Raw genomic sequence first — 25,347 nt, forward strand, 5'->3', positions numbered from 1 at the left:
CCTCTGCAGGGTGACCGTGACACAGAGACTGGCCCCTCCCTCTGCAGGGTGACCGTGACACAGAGACTGGCCCCTCCCTCTGCAGGGTGACCGTGACACAGAGACTGGCCCCTCCCTCTGCAGGGTGACCGTGACACAGAGACTGGCCCCTCCCTCTGCAGGGTGACCGTGACACAGAGACTGGCCCCTCCCTCTGCAGGGTGACCGTGACACAGAGACTGGCCCCTCCCTCTGCAGGGTGACCGTGACACAGAGACTGGCCCCTCCCTCTGCAGGGTGACCGTGACACAGAGACTGGCCCCTCCCTCTGCAGGGTGACCGTGACACAGAGACTGGCCCCTCCCTCTGCAGGGTGACCGTGACACAGAGACTGGCCCCTCCCTCTGCAGGGTGACCGTGACACAGAGACTGGCCCCTCCCTCTGCAGGGTGACCGTGACACAGAGACTGGCCCCTCCCTCTGCAGGGTGACCGTGACACAGAGACTGGCCCCTCCCTCTGCAGGGTGACCGTGACACAGAGACTGGCCCCTCCCTCTGCAGGGTGACCGTGACACAGAGACTGGCCCCTCCCTCTGCAGGGTGACCGTGACACAGAGACTGGCCCCTCCCTCTGCAGGGTGACCGTGACACAGAGACTGGCCCCTCCCTCTGCAGGGTGACCGTGACACAGAGACTGGCCCCTCCCTCTGCAGGGTGACCGTGACACAGAGACTGGCCCCTCCCTCTGCAGGGTGACCGTGACACAGAGACTGGCCCCTCCCTCTGCAGGGTGACCGTGACACAGAGACTGGCCCCTCCCTCTGCAGGGTGACCGTGACACAGAGACTGGCCCCTCCCTCTGCAGGGTGACCGTGACACAGAGACTGGCCCCTCCCTCTGCAGGGTGACCGTGACACAGAGACTGGCCCCTCCCTCTGCAGGGTGACCGTGACACAGAGACTGGCCCCTCCCTCTGCAGGGTGACCGTGACACAGAGACTGGCCCCTCCCTCTGCAGGGTGACCGTGACACAGAGACTGGCCCCTCCCTCTGCAGGGTGACCGTGACACAGAGACTGGCCCCTCCCTCTGCAGGGTGACCGTGACACAGAGACTGGCCCCTCCCTCTGCAGGGTGACCGTGACACAGAGACTGGCCCCTCCCTCTGCAGGGTGACCGTGACACAGAGACTGGCCCCTCCCTCTGCAGGGTGACCGTGACACAGAGACTGGCCCCTCCCTCTGCAGGGTGACCGTGACACAGAGACTGGCCCCTCCCTCTGCAGGGTGACCGTGACACAGAGACTGGCCCCTCCCTCTGCAGGGTGACCGTGACACAGAGACTGGCCCCTCCCTCTGCAGGGTGACCGTGACACAGAGACTGGCCCCTCCCTCTGCAGGGTGACCGTGACACAGAGACTGGCCCCTCCCTCTGCCGGGTGACCGTGACACAGAGACTGGCCCCTCCCTCTGCCGGGTGACCGTGACACAGAGACTGGCCCCTCCCTCTGCCGGGTGACCGTGACACAGAGACTGGCCCCTCCCTCTGCCGGGTGACCGTGACACAGAGACTGGCCCCTCCCTCTGCCGGGTGACCGTGACACAGAGACTGGCCCCTCCCTCTGCCGGGTGACCGTGACACAGAGACTGGCCCCTCCCTCTGCCGGGTGACCGTGACACAGAGACTGGCCCCTCCCTCTGCCGGGTGACCGTGACACAGAGACTGGCCCCTCCCTCTGCCGGGTGACCGTGACACAGAGACTGGCCCCTCCCTCTGCCGGGTGACCGTGACACAGAGACTGGCCCCTCCCTCTGCCGGGTGACCGTGACACAGAGACTGGCCCCTCCCTCTGCCGGGTGACCGTGACACAGAGACTGGCCCCTCCCTCTGCCGGGTGACCGTGACACAGAGACTGGCCCCTCCCTCTGCCGGGTGACCGTGACACAGAGACTGGCCCCTCCCTCTGCCGGGTGACCGTGACACAGAGACTGGCCCCTCCCTCTGCCGGGTGACCGTGACACAGAGACTGGCCCCTCCCTCTGCCGGGTGACCGTGACACGGAGACTGGCCCCTCCCTCTGCCGGGTGACCGTGACACGGAGACTGGCCCCTCCCTCTGCCGGGTGACCGTGACACGGAGACTGGCCCCTCCCTCTGCCGGGTGACCGTGACACAGAAGACTGACCCCTCCCTCTGCCGGGTGACCGTGACACAGAAGACTGACCCCTCCCTCTGCCGGGTGACCGTGACACAGAGACTGGCCCCTCCCTCTGCAGGGTGACCGTGACACAGAAGACTGACCCCTCCCTCTGCCGGGTGACCGTGACACAGAGACTGGCCCCTCCCTCTGCAGGGTGACCTATAGGGTGTAATTGTCTTGTGTTTCAGACCTCGTCGTTCAGCAGCGTCACAGACTCTACGATGTCCCTGAATATTATCACGGTCACATTAAACATGGGTGAGTTGTGTGCGGTCACTTCCCATCTGCGCGTCCCACGATCGCCCCATGGAACAGACTCGTGTAGGGTCTCTGTCACACCACCTTCATTGTCTTCAGCCCCACCCGCCCCATCAGATGGCTGAGATATGGGGTCGCCTCACATGCGGGATAATGGGTGTAACCCCTGCACTCTCTCTGCGCTCTCTCATGTCTCTGGTTCCTCTCTCACTGTGGACTCCTTATCGTTCTCTCTCCAGAGAAGTATAACTTCCTCGGGATCTCCATCGTGGGTCAGAGCAATGAGCGCGGGGACGGAGGGATTTACATTGGCTCTATAATGAAGGGAGGAGCCGTAGCCGCTGACGGACGCATTGAGCCGGGGGACATGTTGCTGCAGGTCGGTGCCCCCCTGGGCTGGTTACATGTTGCTCCTCTCTGGCCCCATGTAGTAGGACAGACACTGATCTCATCCCCGTCCTGCAGGTGAATGATATCAACTTCGAGAACATGAGCAACGATGATGCGGTCAGAGTCCTGCGAGACATCGTCCATAAACCAGGGTAAGTAATGGGGGCTGTAACACGCATGTGCTGGGATATATAGGGGGCTGTAACACGCGTGTGCTGGTGAGAAGGGCTATATAGGGGGATAAGACACGTGTGCTGGTGAGAAGGGATATATAGGGGGCTGTAACACGCGTGTGCTGGTGAGATGGGATATATAGGGGGATGAGACACGTGTGCTGGTGAGAAGGGATATATAGGGGTATAAGACACGTGTGCTGGTGAGGAGGGATATATAGGGGGATGAGACGTGTGCTGGTGAGAAGGGATATATAGGGGATGAGACACGTGTGCTGGTGAGAAGGGATATATAGGGGTATAAGACACGTGTGCTGGTGAGGAGGGATATATAGGGGGATGAGACGTGTGCTGGTGAGAAGGGATATATAGGGGATGAGACGAGTGCTGGTGAGAAGGGATATATAGGGGGATGAGGCACGAGTGCTGGTGAGAAGGGATATATAGGGGGATGAGACACGTGTGCTGGTGAGAAGGGATATATAGGGGATGAGACACGTGTGCTGGTGAGAAGGGATATATAGGGGATGAGACACGTGTGCTGGTGAGAAGGGATATATAGGGGGATGAGGCACGTGTGCTGGTGAGAAGGGATATATAGGGGGATGAGACACGAGTGCTGGTGAGAAGGGATATATAGGGGGATGAGACACGTGTGCTGGTGAGAAGGGATATATAGGGGGATGAGACACGTGTGCTGGTGAGAAGGGATATATAGGGGGATGAGACGCGTGTGCTGGTGAGAAGGGATATATAGGGGGATGAGACGCGTGTGCTGGTGAGAAGGGATATATAGGGGGATGAGACGCGTGTGCTGGTGAGAAGGGATATATAGGGGGATGAGACGCGTGTGCTGGTGAGAAGGGATATATAGGGGGATGAGACACGTGTGCTGGTGAGAAGGGATATATAGGGGATGAGACACGTGTGCTAGGATATATAGGGGATGAGACACGTGTTTTGGGATATATAGGGGGATGATACACGTGTGCTGGTGAGAAGGGATATATAGGGGGATGAGCCACGAGTGCTGGTGAGAAGGGATATATAGGGGGATGAGACACGTGTGCTGGTGAGAAGGGATATATAGGGGGATGAGACACGAGTGCTGGGATATATAGGGATGAGACACGTGTGCTGGTGAGAAGGGATATATAGGGGGATGAGACACGAGTGCTGGGATATATAGGGGGATGAGACACGTGTGCTGGTGAGAAGGGATATATAGGGGGATGAGACACGTGTGCTGGTGAGAAGGGATATATAGGGGGATGAGACACGTGTGCTGGGATATATAGGGGGATGAGACGTGTGCTGGGATATATAGGGGGATGAGACACGTGTGCTGGTGAGAAGGGATATATAGGGGGATGAGACACGAGTGCTGGGATATATAGGGGGATGAGACGTGTGCTGGGATATATAGGGGGATGAGACACGAGTGCTGGGATATATAGGGGGATGAGACGTGTGCTGGGATATATAGGGGGATGAGACACGAGTGCTGGGGAGAAGGGATATATAGGGGATGAGACACGTGTGCTGGTGAGAAGGGATATATAGGGGGATGAGACACGTGTGCTGGTGAGAAGGGATATATAGGGGGATGAGACACGTGTGCTGGTGAGAAGGGATATATAGGGGATGAGACACGTGTGCTGGTGAGAAGGGATATATAGGGGGATGATGCACGTGTGCTGGTGAGAAGGGATATATAGGGGGATGAGGCATGTGTGCTGGTGAGAAGGGATATATAGGGGGATGAGACACGTGTGCTGGGATATATAGGGGGATGAGACGTGTGCTGGGATATATAGGGGGATGAGACACGAGTGCTGGGGAGAAGGGATATATAGGGGATGAGACACGTGTGCTGGTGAGAAGGGATATATAGGGGGATGAGACACGAGTGCTGGTGAGAAGGGATATATAGGGGGATGAGACACGAGTGCTGGTGAGAAGGGATATATATAGGGGGATGAGACACGTGTGCTGGTGAGAAGGGATATATAGGGGGATGAGACACGAGTGCTGGTGAGAAGGGGTATATAGGGGGATGAGACACGTGTGCTGGTGAGAAGGGATATATAGGGGGATGAGACACGTGTGCTGGTGAGAAGGGGTATATAGGGGGATGAGACACGTGTGCTGGTGAGAAGGGGTATATAGGGGGATGAGACACGTGTGCTGGTGAGAAGGGATATATAGGGGGATGAGACACGTGTGCTGGTGAGAAGGGATATATAGGGGGATGAGACACGTGTGCTGGTGAGAAGGGATATATAGGGGGATGAGACACGTGTGCTGGTGAGAAGGGATATATAGGGGGATGAGACACGTGTGCTGGTGAGAAGGGATATATAGGGGGATGAGACACGTGTGCTGGTGAGAAGGGATATATAGGGGGATGATGCACGTGTGCTTGTGAGAAGGGATATATAGGGGGATGAGACACGTGTGCTGGTGAGAAGGGATATATAGGGGGATGAGACACGAGTGCTGGTGAGAAGGGATATATAGGGGGATGAGACACGAGTGCTGGTGAGAAGGGATATATAGGGGGATGAGACACGAGTGCTGGTGAGAAGGGATATATAGGGGGATGAGACACGTGTGCTGGTGAGAAGGGATATATAGGGGGATGAGACACGTGTGCTGGTGAGAAGGGATATATAGGGGGATGAGACACGTGTGCTGGTGAGAAGGGATATATAGGGGGATGAGACACGTGTGCTGGTGAGAAGGGATATATAGGGGGATGAGACACGTGTGCTGGTGAGAAGGGATATATAGGGGGATGAGACACGTGTGCTGGTGAGAAGGGATATATATAGGGGGATGAGACACGTGTGCTGGTGAGAAGGGATAAATAGGGGGATGAGACACGTGTGCTGGTGAGAAGGGATATATAGGGGGATGAGACGCGTGTGCTGGTGAGAAGGGATATATAGGGGGATGAGACGTGTGCTGGTGTGATGGGATATATAGGGGGATGAGACACGTGTGCTGGGATATATATAGGGATGAGACACGTGTGCTGGTGAGAAGGGATATATAGGGGGATGAGGCACGTGTGCTGGTGAGAAGGGATATATAGGGGGATGAGACACGTGTGCTGGGATATATAGGGCAATGAGACACGTGTGCTGGGATATATAGGGGGATGAGACACGTGTGCTGGGATTTATAGGGGGATGAGACACGAGTGCTGGTGATAAGGGATATATTGGGGGATGAGACACGTGTGCTGGGATATATATAGGGATGAGACACGAGTGCTGGTGAGAAGGGATATATAGGGGGATGAGGCACTTGTGCTGGTGAGAAGGGATATATAGGGGGATGAGACACGTGTGCTGGTGAGAAGGGATATATAGGGGGATGAGACACGTGTGCTGGTGAGATGGGATATATAGGGGGATGAGACACGTGTGCTGGTGAGAAGGGATATGTAGGGGGATGAGACACGTGTGCTGGGATATATAGGGGGATGAGACACGTGTGCTGGGGAGAAGGGATATATAGGGGATGAGACACGTGTGCTGGGGAGAAGGGATATATAGGGGGATGATGCACGTGTGCTGGTGAGAAGGGATATATAGGGGGATGAGACACGAGTGCTGGGGAGAAGGGATATATAGGGGGATGTGACACGTGTGCTGGGATATATAGGGGGATGAGACGTGTGCTGGGATATATAGGGGGATGAGACACGTGTGCTGGTGAGAAGGGATATATAGGGGGATGAGACACGTGTGCTGGTGAGAAGGGATATATAGGGGGATGAGACACGTGTGCTGGTGAGAAGGGATATATAGGGGGATGAGACACGTGTGCTGGGATATATAGGGGGATGAGACACGTGTGCTGGGATATATAGGGGGATGAGACACGTGTGCTGGGATATATAGGGGGATGAGACACGTGTGCTGGTGAGAAGTGATATATAGGGGGATGAGACACGTGTGCTGGTGAGAAGGGATATATAGGGGGATGAGACACGAGTGCTGGTGAGAAGGGATATATAGGGGGATGAGACGCGTGTGCTGGTGAGAAGGGATATATAGGGGGATGAGACACGTGTGCTGGTGTGATGGGATATATAGGGGGATGAGACACGTGTGCTGGTGAGAAGGGATATGTAGGGGGATGAGACACGTGTGCTGGGATATATAGGGGGATGAGACACGTGTGCTGGGATATATAGGGGGATGAGACACGTGTGCTGGTGAGAAGGGATATATAGGGGGATGAGACACGTGTGCTGGTGAGAAGGGATATGTAGGTTCTCGAGCAGGCACGTGTGGAATTGGTGGGGGGGGTGGGCTGGCAGGCGAGTGGGATTGGAGGGGGGGTGGGCAGGCAGGCGAGTGGGATTGGAGGGGGGGTGGGCTGGCAGGCGAGTGTGGGATTGGAGGGGGGGGTTGGGCTGGCAGGTGAGTGGGATTGGAGGGGGGGGGTGGGCTGGCAGTCGAGTGTGGGAGAGGAGAATTACCACACCCTGACGTACCTCCCTTTGTTAGCGCGCGCCCTGGCGTACCTCCCTTTGTTAGCGCGCGCGCCCTGGCGTACCTCCCTTTGTTAGCGCGCGCCCTGGCGTACCTCCCTTTGTTAGCGCGCGCCCTGGCGTACCTCCCTTTGTTAGCGCGCGCCCTGGCGTACCTCGCACTCTCTGGATCCTGTAGAGCTCAGATCTCCCACCCCCGTAAGTGCAGTAAGAAGTGTTGGTGACCTTGGCTAATGACTGTTACTCTCTGTTGCAGACCAATCATCCTGACTGTGGCCAAGTGCTGGGACCCGTCCCCCCAGGGTTACTTCACTCTCCCCCGCAGTGAGTGTCCCCTCTCGCCTTATTCCTGTCTCCTCGCCAATGTCTTCCTAAGTAACCTCAGCCTTATTGTCTTGTAGATGACCCTATCCAGCCCATCGATCCAGCCGCCTGGGTGTCTCACTCTGCCGCAATGAGCGGCTCATTCCCAGTGTATCCCGGGAGCGCATCAATGAGTAGCATGACCTCAAGCACCTCGGTGACCGAGACAGAGCGTGAGTCTCCATAGTACTGTCACTGTCTCTCTCTTCCTGCAGATACCTTATCCTGGTCATTGCACCAACCGGTGACCGCTCCCTAGCATCCCTGCCCTCCCTGCACGCTCTCTGGTGACCGGTCCCTAGCATCCCTGCACGCTCTCTGGTGACCGGTCCCTAGCATCCCTGCCCTCCCTGCACGCTCTCTGGTGACCGGTCCCTAGCATCCCTGCCCTCCCTGCACGCTCTCTGGTGACCGCTCCCTAGCATCCCTGCCCTCCCTGCACGCTCTCTGGTGACCGCTCCCTAGCATCCCTGCCCTTCCTGCACGCTCTCTGGTGACCGCTCCCTAGCATCCCTGCACGCTCTCTGGTGACCGCTCCCTAGCATCCCTGCACGCTCTCTGGTGACCGCTCCCTAGCATCCCTGCACGCTCTCTGGTGACCGCTCCCTAGCATCCCTGCACGCTCTCTGGTGACCGCTCCCTAGCATCCCTGCACGCTCTCTGGTGACCGCTCCCTAGCATCCCTGCACGCTCTCTGGTGACCGCTCCCTAGCATCCCTGCACGCTCTCTGGTGACCGCTCCCTAGCATCCCTGCACGCTCTCTGGTGACCGCTCCCTAGCATCCCTGCACGCTCTCTGGTGACCGCTCCCTAGCATCCCTGCACGCTCTCTGGTGACCGCTCCCTAGCATCCCTGCACGCTCTCTGGTGACCGCTCCCTAGCATCCCTGCACGCTCTCTGGTGACCGCTCCCTAGCATCCCTGCACGCTCTCTGGTGACCGCTCCCTAGCATCCCTGCACGCTCTCTGGTGACCGCTCCCTAGCATCCCTGCACGCTCTCTGGTGACCGCTCCCTAGCATCCCTGCACGCTCTCTGGTGACCGCTCCCTAGCATCCCTGCACGCTCTCTGGTGACCGCTCCCTAGCATCCCTGCACGCTCTCTGGTGACCGCTCCCTAGCATCCCTGCCCTCCCTGCACTCCCTCTGGTGAGCTGTCGCTCTCATCTCTGCTCTGTTCCTGCACTCCCTCTGGTGAGCTGTCGCTCTCATCTCTGCTCTGTTCCTGCACTCCCTCTGGTGAGCTGTCGCTCTCATCTCTGCTCTGTTCCTGCACTCCCTCTGGTGAGCTGTCGCTCTCATCTCTGCTCTGTTCCTGCACTCCCTCTGGTGAGCTGTCGCTCTCATCTCTGCTCTGTTCCTGCACTCCCTCTGGTGAGCTGTCGCTCTCATCTCTGCTCTGTTCCTGCACTCCCTCTGGTGAGCTGTCGCTCTCATCTCTGCTCTGTTCCTGCACTCCCTCTGGTGAGCTGTCGCTCTCATCTCTGCTCTGTTCCTGCACTCCCTCTGGTGAGCTGTCGCTCTCATCTCTGCTCTGTTCCTGCACTCCCTCTTCTGAGCTGTCGCTCTCATCTCTGCTCTGTTCCTGCACTCCCTCTGGTGAGCTGTCGCTCTCATCTCTGCTCTGTTCCTGCACTCCCTCTTCTGAGCTGTCGCTCTCATCTCTGCTCTGTTCCTGCACTCCCTCTTCTGAGCTGTCGCTCTCATCTCTGCTCTGTTCCTGCACTCCCTCTTCTGAGCTGTCGCTCTCATCTCTGCTCTGTTCCTGCACTCCCTCTTCTGAGCTGTCGCTCTCATCTCTGCTCTGTTCCTGCACTCCCTCTTCTGAGCTGTCGCTCTCATCTCTGCTCTGTTCCTGCACTCCCTCTTCTGAGCTGTCGCTCTCATCTCTGCTCTGTTCCTGCACTCCCTCTTCTGAGCTGTCGCTCTCATCTCTGCTCTGTTCCTGCACTCCCTCTTCTGAGCTGTCGCTCTCATCTCTGCTCTGTTCCTGTACTCCCTCTTCTGAGCTGTCACTTTATCAGTCATGTTCTCTCCTTGCAGTCTCTCATGCGCTTCCCCCAGTGTCTCTCTTCAGTCTCTCCGTGCATACAGATTTGGCTTCTGTAGTGAAGGTCATGGCGTCACCGGAATCTGGCCTGGAAGTGCGAGACCGTATGTGGCTGAAGATCACCATTCCCAACGCCTTCCTTGGTGAGATTCCCTTAATGCTAAATGATAAAAACAAAGTAAATATGCAAAATTCTAACTGCTTTTCTCATAGAAAGTTCATGTACTTCGATATCTGGGATTGTCCTACTCGTAGAAGAGAAATGGATTATGGGGGGGAAGGAGTGAGGCCAGGGCTGTGGGGATGGGGTTATTGGATCATGGCAGGAGTGAGGACATACCGGAGCACTGAGAGTAGGGTGAGAGCTGTGGGGATGGGGTTATTAGATCATGGCAGAAGTGAGGACGTACCGGAGCACTGAGAGTATGGTGAGAGCTGTGGGGATGGGGTGGTTGGATCATGGTAGAAGTGAGGACGTACCGGAGCACTGAGAGTAGGGTGAGAGCTGTGGGATGGGGTTATTAGATCATGGCGTCAGTGAGGACATACCGGAGCACTGAGAGTAGGGCGAGAGCTGTGGGGATGGGGTTATTAAGATCATGGCAGAAGTGAGGACGTACCGGAGCACTGAGAGTAGGGTGAGAGCTGTGGGGATGGGGTTATTAGATCATGGCAGAAGTGAGGACATACCGGAGCACTGAGAGTAGGGTGAGAGCTGTGGGGATGGGGTTATTGGATCATGGCAGGAGTGAGGACATACCGGAGCACTGAGAGTAGGGTGAGAGCTGTGGGGATGGGGTTATTGGATCATGGCAGGAGTGAGGATATACCGGAGCACTGAGAGTAGGGTGAGAGCTGTGGGGATGGGGTTATTAGATCATGGCAGAAGTGAGGACGTACCGGAGCACTGAGAGTAGTGTGAGAGCTGTGGGGATGGGGTGGTTGGATCATGGCAGGAGTGAGGACATACCGGAGCACTGAGAGTAGGGTGAGAGCTGTGGGGATGGGGTTATTGGATCATGGCAGGAGTGAGGACATACCGGAGCACTGAGAGTAGGGTGAGAGCTGTGGGGATGGGGTTATTAGATCATGGCAGAAGTGAGGACGTACCGGAGCACTGAGAGTAGGGTAAGAGCTGTGGGGATGGGGTTATTGGATCATGGCAGAAGTGAGGACATACCGGAGCACTGAGAGTAGGGTGAGAGCTGTGGGGATGGGGTTATTAGATCATGGTAGAAGTGAGGACATACCGGAGCACTGAGAGTAGCGTGAGGGCTGTGGGGATGGGGTTATTGGATCATGGCAGAAGTGAGGATGTACCGGAGCATTGAGAGTAGTGTGAGAGCTGTGGGGATGGGGTGGTTGGATCATGGCAGGAGTGAGGACATACCGGAGCACTGAGAGTAGGGTGAGAGCTGTGGGATGGGGTTATTAGATCATGGCAGAAGTGAGGACATACCGGAGCACTGAGAGTAGGGTGAGAGCTGTGGGGATGGGGTTATTAGATCATGGTAGAAGTGAGGACATACCGGAGCACTGAGAGTAGCGTGAGGGCTGTGGGGATGGGGTTATTGGATCATGGCAGAAGTGAGGATGTACCGGAGCATTGAGAGTAGTGTGAGAGCTGTGGGGATGGGGTGGTTGGATCATGGCAGGAGTGAGGACATACCGGAGCACTGAGAGTAGGGTGAGAGCTGTGGGATGGGGTTATTAGATCATGGTAGAAGTGAGGACATACCGGAGCACTGAGAGTAGCGTGAGGGCTGTGGGGATGGGGTTATTGGATCATGGCAGAAGTGAGGATGTACCGGAGCATTGAGAGTAGTGTGAGAGCTGTGGGGATGGGGTGGTTGGATCATGGCAGGAGTGAGGACATACCGGAGCACTGAGAGTAGGGTGAGAGCTGTGGGATGGGGTTATTAGATCATGGCAGAAGTGAGGACATACCGGAGCACTGAGAGTAGGGTGAGAGCTGTGGGGATGGGGTTATTAGATCATGGCAGAAGTGAGGACATACCGGAGCACTGAGAGTAGGGTGAGGGCTGTGGGGATGGGGTTATTAGATCATGGCAGAAGTGAGGACATACCGGAGCACTGATGGCAGAAGTGAGGACGTACCGGAGCACTGAGAGTAGGGTGAGAGCTGTGGGGATGGGGTTATTAGATCATGGTAGAAGTGAGGACATACCGGAGCACTGAGAGTAGGGTGAGGGCTGTGGGGATGGGGGTTATTGGATCATGGCAGAAGTGAGGGCATACCAGAGCACTGATGGCAGAAGTGAGGACGTACCAGAGCACTGAGAGTATGGTGAGGGCTGTGGGGATGGGGTTATTAGATCATGGCAGAAGTGAGGACGTACCGGAGCACTGAGAGTAGGGTGAGAGCTGTGGGGATGGGGTTATTAGATCATGGTAGAAGTGAGGACATACCGGAGCAGAGTTGGATCAGTTGGTCAGGGAGGAGAGTTGCAGAGGACAGCGTCGGAGTAAGTGAAGGAGGCGCTTCAGATCTCACACATTGTATGTGTTTTTGCCCCCTTTAGGCTCTGATGTGGTAGATTGGTTATATCACCATGTTGAGGGTTTCCAAGACCGACGAGAGGCTCGAAAGTTTGCCAGTAATTTGCTTAAGGCTGGATTCATCCGTCATACTGTAAACAAGATCACGTTTTCTGAACAGTGTTACTACATCTTCGGTGACCTGACCGGCTGTGAGAACTGTAAGTGCTGGAATCGGCTGGTGACTATTGGGCCTCTCCCCATAGACCTTAGGAAGTAAATGGACATCATCTCTCTTGCAGATATGGCTAATCTCTCGCTGAATGATAACGATGGTTCAAGTGGCGCCTCTGATCAGGATACCCTGGCTCCTCTTCCACTACCTGGTGCTTCACCGTGGCCGCTACTCCCAACATTCTCCTACCAGTATCCGGCCCCTCACCCATACAGCACCCAGCCCCCCGCCTACCATGAGCTGTCCTCCTACAGTTATGGTCTGGGCACTGCAGGAAGCCAGCATAGTGAAGGCGAGTGTCACCAATGGACGTGCCCCATGCCTCACTATGTAAGCTTGGAAGGCTCAGTGGTAACGTGTCCTCCTCTACTTTCTTCCCCAGGGAGCCGGAGCAGCGGGTCTACACGAAGTGATGGGGGTCGTGGGGTACAGAAAGAGGAGCGGTCTGCAGGCGGCGGAGGAGACTCTAAATCGGGATCCGGTAGCGAGTCTGAATACTCCACCCGTAGCGGTTTGAGGCGAAGCGGAGAAGCCGGTCCGCCAAGCGAGCGCTCTACATCTTCTCGCACTCACCACCACGCCCCTTCTATTCACTCCTACCCCGCACCAGGTGTCCCCCTCTCCTATAACCCCATGATGCTTATGATGATGCCACCGCCGCCCCTTCCGCCGTCCTCTTCTTGCCCTCCTTCCTCCTCTGTCCCCCCGGGGGCGCCTCCCCTCATTCGTGACCTTGCCTCGGTCCCCCCAGAGCTGACTGCCAGCCGCCAGTCCTTTCACATGGCCATGGGCAACCCCAGCGAATTCTTCGTCGATGTCATGTGACGCTCATAGGGAGTCATTGTGACCCCATGCGGTTCCCTCTTCCTCTCTCGGATCTGTCAGTAACACATGTACTAGAGCGGAGACGGCCGTGTTTAGGGTGGAGTCCTTGGGGGCGGCCCACGCCCTACATTCCCAATATCACATGGTTTACTCCAAGACGGGTGACTTGTGACCAAAACTGAGATCCCTGATGTGGGCTTTCTGCCTGGTCTTCTCCATGATGGGTCGCCCATTGCATATGGGGGGTGGGGGGCTTTGTCCTCGGTACGTGGGGGCTGGATAGAAGATAGACGGCTCTTTTATGTAGACTCTAACGAGCTGGGATGTTCTCTGCCTCAGCCTGAAGACACTAATTGTAGTGACTTACCTTCTGTACACGCACATGTATGTACTCTAGAACAGACGGTACTTGTGCCCACTTGGGTGCAGTTATTATGAAGTATTGTGTTTTTTTTTATTTCTCCATTTTAGCAGTGTTTTATTCCCTTCCCCTGTAGGGGCAGTAGTGATGTGGGGGCAGCAGACTCCTCTCCCTGCCCCCACTGACCTCCCCTTATATTGCTTATGTTACTGATCTATTGTATAACTATATCTAATGCTGTGGATGTGAGACGGATCTGTTCCCCCTCCGTGTGGGAAGGAGACTGGTGCCTTACAGGTCATGGAAGACATCGGACCCCGCGCTGGCCTGAGCTCGGGGCCATAAGTGCCTCAATAACTTTTTGCTTTTTATTGTATTTATTACTTTTTTTTTAGTGTATAAACTCAACATTAAAATAAAATAAAAAACTTTGTTTTATAAGTAACGTTGCGATGTGGCCGCCGCTCCTGTTTGTCGCACTGACCAGTACACAGCGGCCGATGTTACCAGCACAATGCTTAGGCTAGAAGTCTCGCCTGTGCTAGGAGAAGCAGTCAGGTCATTGTAACGTTCACAGCAGTGCAGAATATTTCAGGAAGGGAGTGTGGAGCATGTGGGAGATTGTGACCCCTGGCCTGTAAGTGGGGGGGGTGGGAGACGACCGTGGATCAACACATGTGGATGCGCCCACTTGCAGCGCCACTGTGCTAAGATTGAGGTGTCGGTCGCACTTCTAGTCCTTACAACGTTCCCGTGTTGCGGCTTCCTACTCATCGTATTGGGGAGACCTTGGGGATTTGCTGGTGGATAAATGCAGGGACTTTACATGTGACCGCTCGTCCGTAGCTCCCACCCTATACCCAGCACCTAAGGCTGAATGTGGCGTGCCCCGGAGAGTCTCTCCTGTGGTTACACTGGGCCGCAGCAGCGCTCCGCAGAGGATGGCAGAGCACGCATAGAGGGGGCTGCGCCAGGCCAGGGTCATAGCATTTCCGCTGTTATCCGGCTCCAAATGGGACAATAATGAGCTGTTTTCTCACCCAGCTCCCTGGCATCCGCTGTATGGTGCTAATCCTCCTACAATCTGTCTGCCAGCGGTGAGCAGGAAAACCGTGGGGGGCTCGTACAGACCTCAGGATGATCTGGTGGCACTTCTCTAGGTATCCACCATAGGGAGACAGGGAAGGTGATCGCTCATTCCCCATAGAGCCGTCCAGTGGGAGACTGGGAAAAAAGGGACGTTAGTGGGAGAATGACTGGTCAGAAGTTGGGGTGTGGAGTTCTCTCCTCCCCGGATCACTGTGGGTAAGATCTGTACCAGTGGGATCTGGCATTTGTCATATTGATGTTTCTACTTCAGGGTCCATAGGGGGTCCACAGGGTTGACCTTGGGGTATAGGTTGGGAACCAAATCCGGGCACCACGCAGTTAAAGCTTTTAGCTCCCAGGATGCACTGGGTCCACTCTCCCTATAACCCCACCCCCAAGCCAGAGGCACCTCAGTTTAAGTTGGTGCCCGGCCGGAGTCGGGTCACCGTTAGCGCAGGGGGAGCTGATTAGCAGCCCCTAAGCTTATTTTATTTTTTTAGGGACAAAGTTTTTTCATGGACTTTGGACTCTTCAGAGCGGCAGCGTCGGACTGTCCATAGGACGTCTAAGCTGCCGCTCCGTCACCCCGCTGGCGCTGAGACGCCAGTACAGATCTGGGGATCTCAGCGGGACCCCAGAGTCTGTACTAGCCGGACTCTGCGGGCGCCCAGGACTGCTGCCGGATCCACGGGGAGCAGGTAAGGTCGCGGATCACCGCTTGCGGTGATCCGCGCATTTCAAATGCAGTCCTGTGCCTCCGGTCTCAGGGGACAGACCGGAGGCGCCGGCAGTGGCGGCGGGCCCCCCATACCCCGTGTGTCCACTAGACCACCAGGGACTTAACGATCGGTGCAGGGAGCCGGCGTCCCGGGGGTTAATAGCCGGCCAGGGGAGGCAGCCTTCCCTGTTACAGCGGCTCCTCCCCTCAGCTCAGCGCGCCTTTCAGTATCCATAGTCTGGCGTCGCTGAGCTGCTTCCTCCGCGGGCCACGCTTCCTCTGAGGTCTCCAGCGGCCATTTTATCTCTGTGGTGCAGCAGAAATCTCTCAGGATGGCAGTGAGTCCAGTCCCCCTGCGTACATCACCATCAGGTCAGTGTACACAGCGCTGTAGCCTTCCCAGACACTGAATCTGGGCAGTTGAATGCAGTGTAATAGTGCAGTATATTATGTGACATGTTTATGTATATATGTATATATCTGCATTGTATGTGACTTATGCTAGTGCTGACTGTCTGTACTTTATTCTCTCACCTGTCAGTGTATATCTATCCCTTTTCTTTATCTGCCCTAATACAGCTGTACTTAGGGTGGTTCTGAGACCTCACATTTATATACTTGTTAATATTTGTGTGGTTTGTCACATACTGTTGCGTGCTGCACGTTGCCATATTTTAGATGGAACTGTGTGTTGCATACGCTGAAAATGGGTCCCTGCAGCTATTTTTGGCATCAGTCAGGACCAGTATAGTGCTGCTTAATATTTCCGCCAAGATGGGTCAGATATGTCTGACCAGGAGATAGAGCGTTATACTGCACCCATTTTTACTATCCTGCAAGTCATGTGCTGCAGGTGTTAGTGCGGAGGATTTGACTCATAAAGGGTTCTGTATGTGGCGTCATCTGGTGCCGGCCTCTTTCACGACCCCCTTGGGCGGTTTGTTTTCTCGGGATCCTCTCAATTGCGGATCGCCGGGCGGGCCCCATTGTTGTACCTCACTTGGGGTTACTTCACCATACTGCCCTTTTCATCTCAGGGTATCTCGCAGCTTCTTGCACTCTTCCCCTGTGACACAGACTACCGCTCCCTGCAGGGGTTTTTTGCAGTATATGAATTCCCCCTGGTGCCACAATAGTCTGTCATTCCCCTTGCAGGGATTACCACAACAGCCACCCTGGGTGGATGTCGTTTTCTACGAAACGCTAATTGGCGTGGTTGACGCCCTGTGGTTACTTCCCAGTTGGCTCTGCCGTGAACTGGGTACTGTTCGGGGCTCTTTCCCTCTTACACGGGGGGAAGCCTATTTCAGGTATTATTATCCCTGCTTTAGGGCTGGTAGCAGGTCCATTCTGGTTAGAGTGAATGTTGACCTGCACCTGTATCATACACCCTCAGTATTGCGTGCCTTCGGGTTACCTGTTGCTGACTAGCGGGTGGATCGCATAGCGGGACTCTGGCTGTTGCCAGATAGGAGGTGTTACAACAGTGTTTGGCCTCCTGTCCCAAATTCCCTGAGGGTCATCACGAGCCCCTCCTGGGGGGGATGGGCGTGTTACTCGTCTGATTACAGACGTTACTACGCCTCCCATTCCTGCGTGGTCGGATTCTTCGGATCCGTAGGTGGTAACTCTGCCTGAAATCAGTATACTTGCTTTCGGGAGTTGTTACCCATCCTACCATGGCTATAGCATGGTTGGTTAATACTATTGCATATTGGGTTGATGCATTTGTAACGTTTTTTCCCCTCCAACACGTCGGGGGTTCAAATGTATTTGGTCGCTCATGTAATATATGCAGTTGTCATAGGTGGACATGCCTATATTGGATACCAGTCTCCTAACTTTCAGAGTTCCGGCTGCGACTGTATCCTCCGTAATACCCTATGGCTGCGCTCTGAGAATGCAGAGGTGCAGATACCATCTTTAGGGTTGATATTGTTTGGTCCTGACCTTGACAAGATTGTAGTAACATTGGCAGTATTACTAACGACAAGTTTACCGCTTTCAGCTATGCACACTACAAGGCCTCAGACTAAGTCTGTTAAGTCTTTTTTGTCCTCTCGGTCAGCCTAAAGGTCTGTTTCTTCGTAGACTGTCGGCATCTACAAGGGCCGACATATCCAGTACCGAGCAGGCCTGGACTGCCAGCCGATCCTGCTTCTGAACCTACGGATATCTCTTCAGTCTGACGGGACAGGCCTACAACTGGGAGATACCGATTTTCTCAGTTCGCCCGGTATTAGTGTCAAGTTGCCGCGGCTACGTGGGTAGGAGGGTACGCCCTCTTTACAAGGGCCTTACAGATCCAGAAAGCTATGCAGTTGTTGCGGTAAGCGGAGCTAATTGGGCCATCCCCACTATCTCAGTGAGGGACTGGTTGTTCTGTTTTCTTTCTGGTGCGGTGGCTGAATGGTCCTCTTTGGCCTGTTCTCTGTCTCAATTCCCTGAACCAGTTCCTAAAGCTACCTGGGCTCAGGAGGAAATCCCTATGCTCCATCATACGATGTTTGGAACCTGGGGACTTTAGGGTATCACTGGATATACAGGACGCGTGCCTACGGGTACTTACAGAGACCTTTCCTCAGCATGGGCTGAGGTTTGCTGTATCACAGCAACACTTACAATTTTTCGGGCTCTGCCTGTTGGGACTGTCCTCAGCCCCACAGGGGTTTACCAGCGTTTTGGATTTTCTGACAGTTCTTCTGTTCAGTATATCCCAATGCTCCTGTACCTGGACGGCCTCCTGCTCTTAGCGGGATCACCGGGGTACTTTACGGCCAGGTCAGGATGACTGTGGCTTCTTCAGGGTGCAGACGTTTAATCAACGGGGAAAAAGTCCTCCCTGCATCCCTCTCTGGGTATTCTTCATCTAGGATCCCTGCTGGATTCTCAGAATCTGAGAATTCTTCTGGCGTAAGACGGAATCTCCTCTCTTCCATTAGGAGTACATGGTTGTCTGCGCAGTCGACAGATGTCTTTACACTCTGGGATGCATGGTGGAATGGGCTCAGTTCCATTCCAGGCCTTTCCATAATTGGCTCATCTCCAGATGGAATGAGTTTTTTCTGTCGGATAACTGTTCAAACGATGATGCTCTCTCCGGAGGCAAGTCGGTCCCTGTCCGGGTGGCTATGGCCATCTCGTCCAGGGTTTTCTTTGCTAGGGACAGTGTCTGGACCGAATCCTTTTCAGTGCAGTTGGACGTCTGTCGATTCCACCCTGTCAATTAACTTACTCTGGCATAACTCTTGTTTCCCGGTGAACCTGAAAAGGTTCAGTCCGACAGGGTCAGGACAGTGGCTTCCTTTTTAGCAACACTGTTCGTTGGGTGGCAATGACAGGTATGTCACATATTCGGACATAGTCCGAGGGTCTCCTCCCGACCATCTCGGCAGCGTTCATTTCAGGAGCTCTCCATTGGGAAGCGGGAGTCCTCAGCCGTCACGACGTGCATCCCGGGGACTAGTCTCTTCCCCAAGAGAGGTTTCATCTCCTGGTGAGCAGGGGGGGCCCCCCTGAGGTGACCCTCATGGCCTTCTGACTTTATCACACTAGGGTGTTACAGTTCAGCTCTGGGGATTCTGAAGCAAACTTCAGCGACTCTTTGTCGGTGAAGTGGTCCTTCCACTTTGTGTACCTGTGTTCTCCGGTCTCCCTTCTTCCTCGAGGTCTTTGGAAGTGTTTTCAATCGAGACGGAGATGCTTTCCTGCTGGTGGCTCCTGATTGCCCCAGATGTCAGGGGTACTTGGATCTTCGGAGTCTCTACATCGATACTCCATCCCTGATGCTTCACTGCCCGGACCTGTTGTCTCAGGGTCCTTGGTTTTGCCTTGGACCTGGGTCGTTTGTCTTTGACTGTGTCCTTACAGTGGTCTTACGGCTTCCCTGGCTTTGTCATCGTTGGAATGATTAGAGCACATGGATCAGCTTTTGCTGGGACCTACCACAAACTGTGGCAGCCATAAATCTTATGGTATTGTACCTGTCGATACAATCCTCCGGTGTCCAGGATTTCCAGATATTCTGGCATTCCTTCCGGCTGGCTTGGGTTTCACACTTGGCCTGGTCTTCCTGACAGTGCGGATCTCTACACTGTCAGTATGGTTAAGATATGGAATTGCTTCACTCTGGTATCCAGTTCATCCTTTGGAGTGTTTTCTTGATTATGCCTCCATTTGTCCTCCCTAGGGACTCCTTGGGAGTAAGTAGTGGTTCTTCGTTACCTCCGGGGACAGTCAATGGAACCGCTGGTTGTGATAGCCATTACATGGTCTATTGCTTAGGCTCTCTCTTTCTCTCAGGGTGTTTATATCAACCAGGAGAGTGTCTGAATTGGGAGCGTTCTCATGTGGCTCCCTCTTCTGGAGGGCATCATGTCAGGGTGGGAGTTGCTCTCGCCCTGTGTTTCTTCTTAGTGGTTTTCAGGTTCCATATTATTCTGGAACTTATGGTACGGCCATTCTGTCCCCAGTCCTCTCGGCTGGTGTGGCCTCATTGACTGTGGTCTGGCCTCTTTGGATTTATGTGATCCGTTCAGGTTCCTTACGGAAATCGGACTCCTTATTGGTGGTCTGAGATTTCTGGTTTTCACAGGAAAGGATGGCCGGCCTATAACCAAATGTTGACTTGGATGGCCTCGTAGGTCTTCCTCAGGGGCCTACCCATGGGTAGGCCTTCCTGTTGTTGATGCTTGTTTTTTCTCGGGCCATGTGACCCTCGTGTGCGGCTCGCTGTGGCGCCTCGGCTGTTTTGCCTTACTAGGTGGCCACGTGGTCTTCTGTCCACACCTTTTTAAGGTTCTAGGCATTGGTTTCCTTTGCCTCTCAGGATGCTTCCTTTTTGGCGACGGATTCTCCTCTCAGCACAGGAGCGTCCCCACCCTTGGTTGAACTGCTTTGGGACATCCCCAAGGTCAACCCTGTGGACCCCCTATGGACCCTGAAGTAGAAAACAAGAGATATGGTAAGAACTTACCTTTGTTATCTCTGTTTCTACGAAGTCCATAGGGTCCACAGGGCGCCCGCCCTGACGCACCTGGCTTCATATGGGCTGTGTGGCTGGTCACCGGTTTTCCGTCTCCCATTTCGGTGAGTATGGTTATTGAGTGTTCCAGTTTTCTCTCTCTTTTTCTCTCCTCCTCCGGCCTTTGGCTACTTACAAACTGAGGTGCCTCTGGCTTGGGGGTGGGGTTATAGGGAGAGTGGACCCAGTGCATCCTGGGAGCTAAAAGCTTTAACTGCGTGGTGCCCGGATTTGGTTCCCAACCTATACCCCAAGGTCAACCCTGTGGACCCTATGGACTTCGTAGAAACAGATAACAAAGGTAAGTTCTTACCATATCTCTTGTTTTCTACTTCAGGGTCCATAGGGGGTCCACAGGGTTGACCTTGGGGTTATAGCTGGAACAGGATCCATGGGCACCACACAGTTAAGCTTTTAGCTCCCAGGATGCACTTGGGTCCTCCTCTATACCCCGCCCCCGAGCCACAGGCACCTCAGTGTAAGCTGGTGCCCGGCCGGAGTCGGTCACCGCGCAGGGGGGCTGCAGGAGCAGCCCCCAGAAGCTTTTTATTTTAAGTTAAATTTTATTTATTTTTAATCTATTTTTACTACAGACGGCAGCGAAGGGCTGTCTGTACAGACGCCCACGCTGCCGCTCTGATCCCCGACTGGCGCCGCGACGCCAGTACTGATCTGGGGATCGCGGCGGGAGGGCAGAGTCCGTACTAGCCGGACTCTGTCTACCTCCCAGGACTGCTGCCGGAGTCGCCGGGGATTCAGGTAAGCCGCGCGTTGCTGGCTAGCGGCGGCGCGCGGAATGCCTTAAATGCAGTCCTTTAGCCTCCGGTCCGGGGGACAGACCGGAGGCTGCTGGCAGTGGCGGCGGGCCCCCCCCATAACCCGTGGGACCACTAGACCACCAGGGATAACCGGCAAGCGGGAAGCCAGCATCCCTGGGGTTAATGGCCAGCCAGGGGAGGAAGCCTTCCCTGTCAGCGGCTCCTCCCCTCAGCTCAGCGCGCCTTTCAGCACGCAGTCTGGCGTCGCTGAGCTGGAGATTCCTCGGCCACTCCTCCTCTGAGGTCTCCAGCGGCCATTTTCCCACAGTGGCAGCGCAGATCTTCAGGGAGCACGCGGACCGGTCCCCCTGTGTACCTCTCCCCCGATATAAGGACAGTGTACACAGCACTATAGCCCTCCCAGACACTGAATCTGGGCAGGTTGATTGTAGTGTAAAGGTGCAGTGAGTATATCTTCCTGCATGGTATGTGACTTTTTGCTAGTGCTGCCTGTCTGTGCTTATTTTCCGCTTACTGTCAGCTTATACCTATCCCTTTACTTCTCCTACAAGCCCTGCAGGTGTGTGGGGGAGGGGCGTTTCTACTGACCTCACTTATATAGATCACGTATTTGTGAGGTCCGTCACATACAGTTGTGTGCTACTCAGTGCCATATTGTGGGCTGTTGTTCAGCACACCGGTGAGTGCGTTTTACTTCTACCCTGGTGCCAGATATATAATATATTCTGTCATGTCAGACGAGGAGGTTGAGCGCTCAGTGGCTCCGGTGTTGGCCTCCTGCGGACGCTGTTCTGCAGGAGTAGATAGGGAGGATTTGTCACAGGATGGCCTGTGTAGTCGATGCCAGGTGGCTCCTGGCCCATCCAGACCTTCTCTGGCGCAGGAACCACCGTGGGCGATGTTTTCTCAAGTGCTGGTGTCTATTGCGGACCGTCTGTCGGTCCCGACTGCTCTCCCTACTAGGGCGGTGCCCCAGCCGACCATCCCCCATTCCCCGGGTGTCCCGCAGTTATTGCGGAGTCCTCCTGGGTCTCAATCAGTTGGTCCCTATGCGGGGTTGCCTATGTATATACAGGCTTCCCCTGTGCCGCAGCAGCCTGTGGTACCTTTTCAGGCCCCTATGGCGACGCCTCCACCATGGGTGGATGTGCTCTCCAACTCCGTGCAAAATTTGGCGGCCGCTTCCTCGGCTTTTCAGTCAATGTTGCAGACTGACATGCCTTCTAGGATTTCTAAACGCCCACTCATGACACGGGCTGCTCAGGTATCGGACTCAGAGGGTTCCTCAGATGATGGGGAGGTCCCTGATGACACTGACTCGGACGCCTCGGTCCAGGAAATGGATACCAAGTCGTCCATTAATGTGCGAGCACTAGTTAGGGCGGTGCGAGCTATTCTTATAGAGGATGAGGCACCGGTTCCTAGGTCGAAGTTTCCTAGTTTCAAAAAAACTAAGGTGGCTTCTGCGGTGTTTCCCCTCTCGGATCAGTTGACGGATCATATGGCGGTAGCTTGGCAGGCGCCCAGTAAGAGATTCCTTCCTCAGAAGCGGTTGGCTTCTAATTACCCCTTCCCTGAGGCACATTGTAAAAAATGGGAAAATCCACCGGCGGTGGATTCCCATGTCACCCGTTTAACTCGGGGCGCCACCTTACCATTACCGTCGATATCCTCGCTGAAGGATCCCACGGACAGGAAAGTTGAGACTTGCTTAAAGTCTATTTACTCCCTCTCCGGGGCGGTGGCCCGACCGTCCATGGCCATTTCCTGGGTGGCCAAGGCCATTGAGGGGTGGGCCAATGCATTGGAAGATACCTTCCCGGACGACGCTCCGGATGTCCAGCGGGCGTTGTTGGGACAAATGAGGGACGCTGCTTCTTACATTGGAGAAGCTTCTTTAGATGCTAGTCTGCTGACCTCGCGGGTATCGGCTGCAGCGGTGTCTGCCCGCCGATCCTTATGGTTGCGGTCCTGGAGAGCGGACTCTGATTCAAAGAAAGGTCTGGAGGCCTTACCTTTCAATGGGGAATTACTATTTGGTCCGGACTTGGATAAAATAGTGGACACCCTGGCTAAATTCAAGTCAGCCTTCCTCCCTTCGGCGGCACTGCCTGCTAAGGTTCGGAGTTCGGCTTTTCGTTCCTTTCGGGTTCAGGGTAAGGCGAAAGGTCAGTCCTTCCCGAGACAGTCTGCGAGTAAGACGGCCTCTAAACCCAAGAAGCAAGCCTGGAGTGCTCGGCGCCCTTCTTCCAAGCAGGAAGATAAACCTACGGCCTGATGGGACGGGCCTCCCTCTGGGGGACCTCAGAGTGGGAGGCCGACTTCTTCTATTTGCCCAGTGCTGGCACAATACCACCATGGATGCCTGGGTTCGAGAAGTGGTCTCCCAGGGGTACGCCCTGTCTTTTCGGCACAGACCACCCCACCAGTTTTTCTGCACAAGTCCTTCTCAGAACAAGACCAAGGCGTTACAGGTTCAGGAGGCTATAGAGTCCTTGCTGAAAGCAGGGGTCATTGTTCCCGTTCCTCTATCACAACGAGGGACGGGGTACTATTCTCTGTTTCTGGTGCAGAAACCCAATGGTTCTCATCGCCCTATCCTCAACTTGAAGTCTCTGAACAAATTCCTCAGAGTTCCCAAGTTCAGGATGGAAACGTTACGTTCCATCATTCTGGCGATGGAACCGGGGGATTACATGGTGTCCCTGGACATCCAGGACGCCTACCTCCATGTTCCGATAGCATCTTCACACCAGCGGTATCTGAGGTTCGCTATCCTTCAACACCACTATCAGTTCCGGGCGCTACCCTTTGGTCTCTCCACGGCACCGAGGGTGTTCACGAAGATTATGGCGGTCATGGCCGCACATCTTCGGAACCAGAATGTACGGCTGCTGCCGTACCTGGACGACCTCCTGTTGCTGGCGAGCTCCCCGGAGGTACTGCTTCAACATCTCCACCTGACGATCGCTTGCCTGCAAGCACACGGGTGGTTGATAAATTGGAAAAAGTCCTCTCTGATTCCATCACAGCGGATGGTTCATTTGGGAGCCCTGCTGGATTCGCGTCAGCAAAGGATCTTCCTGACTCCGGAGAAGGTCGCCTCACTACAGCTGCGGATACGCAGTTGCCTGAGCCGTTGCCGCCTGTCGGTCCATTCGGCTATGAGAGTTCTGGGGTCCATGGTGTCGACATTCGACATGGTGGAATTTGCCCAGTTCCATTCCCGGCCCCTGCAGGGGCTGATTCTATCAGAATGGAACGGGTTACCTCACCGGATCCGCTCTCAGGTGCTGGTGTTGTCTCCGGACGTTCGGCTATCTTTGGCTTGGTGGCTTCAGACAGCTCATCTGGTCGAGGGGCGCCCATTTTGGATCCCGGACTGGGTCCTGCTCACGACGGATGCCAGTCTCCGGGGTTGGGGGGCAGTGACCGGCTCTTTGTCGCTTCAGGGTCGTTGGTCAGCGGAAGAAGCACTTCTCCCCATCAACATCCTGGAACTGCGGGCAGTATACAAGGCCCTGCAGTCGTCCGGCCCCGCTCTTCACGGAAGGGCGGTACAGGTGCAGTCCGACAACGCCACCACGGTGGCGTATATCAATCACCAAGGCGGAACTCGCAGTCAGGCAGCGATGTCGGAGGTGTCTCGTATCCTGTCTTGGGCGGAGGGTCACATTCCAGCGATCTCGGCGGTCTTCATCCCCGGAGTCCTCAATTGGGAGGCGGACTTCCTCAGCCGTCACGACGTGCATCCTGGGGAATGGTCGCTTCACCCAGAGGTGTTTCAGCTACTCGTGGACATGTGGGGACTGCCGGAGCTGGACTTGATGGCCTCCCGTCACAATCACAAGTTGTCCGTTTACGTGTCAAGGACAAGAGACGCAGGTGTAAAGTCTGGTGG

At 55.1% G+C, this 25,347-nt stretch overlaps 1 protein-coding gene across 1 annotated transcript in view; it reads left to right on the forward strand.

The window, feature by feature from the left end:
- DVL2 (dishevelled segment polarity protein 2) overlaps window positions 1-14,287 on the forward strand; it is a 33,894-nt gene extending 19,607 nt beyond the window's left edge. Inside the window, exons 7-15 of the mRNA XM_088461847.1 lie at window positions 2,366-2,435; window positions 2,675-2,814; window positions 2,901-2,977; window positions 7,762-7,829; window positions 7,907-8,041; window positions 9,911-10,060; window positions 12,461-12,637; window positions 12,719-12,947; window positions 13,038-14,287. Coding sequence (XP_088317973.1) covers window positions 2,366-2,435; window positions 2,675-2,814; window positions 2,901-2,977; window positions 7,762-7,829; window positions 7,907-8,041; window positions 9,911-10,060; window positions 12,461-12,637; window positions 12,719-12,947; window positions 13,038-13,476 — 1,485 coding nt within the window. The 3' untranslated portion in view covers window positions 13,477-14,287. The remainder of the gene's footprint in view (window positions 1-2,365; window positions 2,436-2,674; window positions 2,815-2,900; window positions 2,978-7,761; window positions 7,830-7,906; window positions 8,042-9,910; window positions 10,061-12,460; window positions 12,638-12,718; window positions 12,948-13,037) is intronic.
- Window positions 14,288-25,347: the final 11,060 nt, after the last annotated feature.

The sequence above is a fragment of the Taudactylus pleione genome, unplaced genomic scaffold (assembly GCF_031769625.1).
Source record: "Taudactylus pleione unplaced genomic scaffold, aTauple2 ptg001110l, whole genome shotgun sequence".
Taxonomy (NCBI): domain Eukaryota; kingdom Metazoa; phylum Chordata; class Amphibia; order Anura; family Myobatrachidae; genus Taudactylus; species Taudactylus pleione.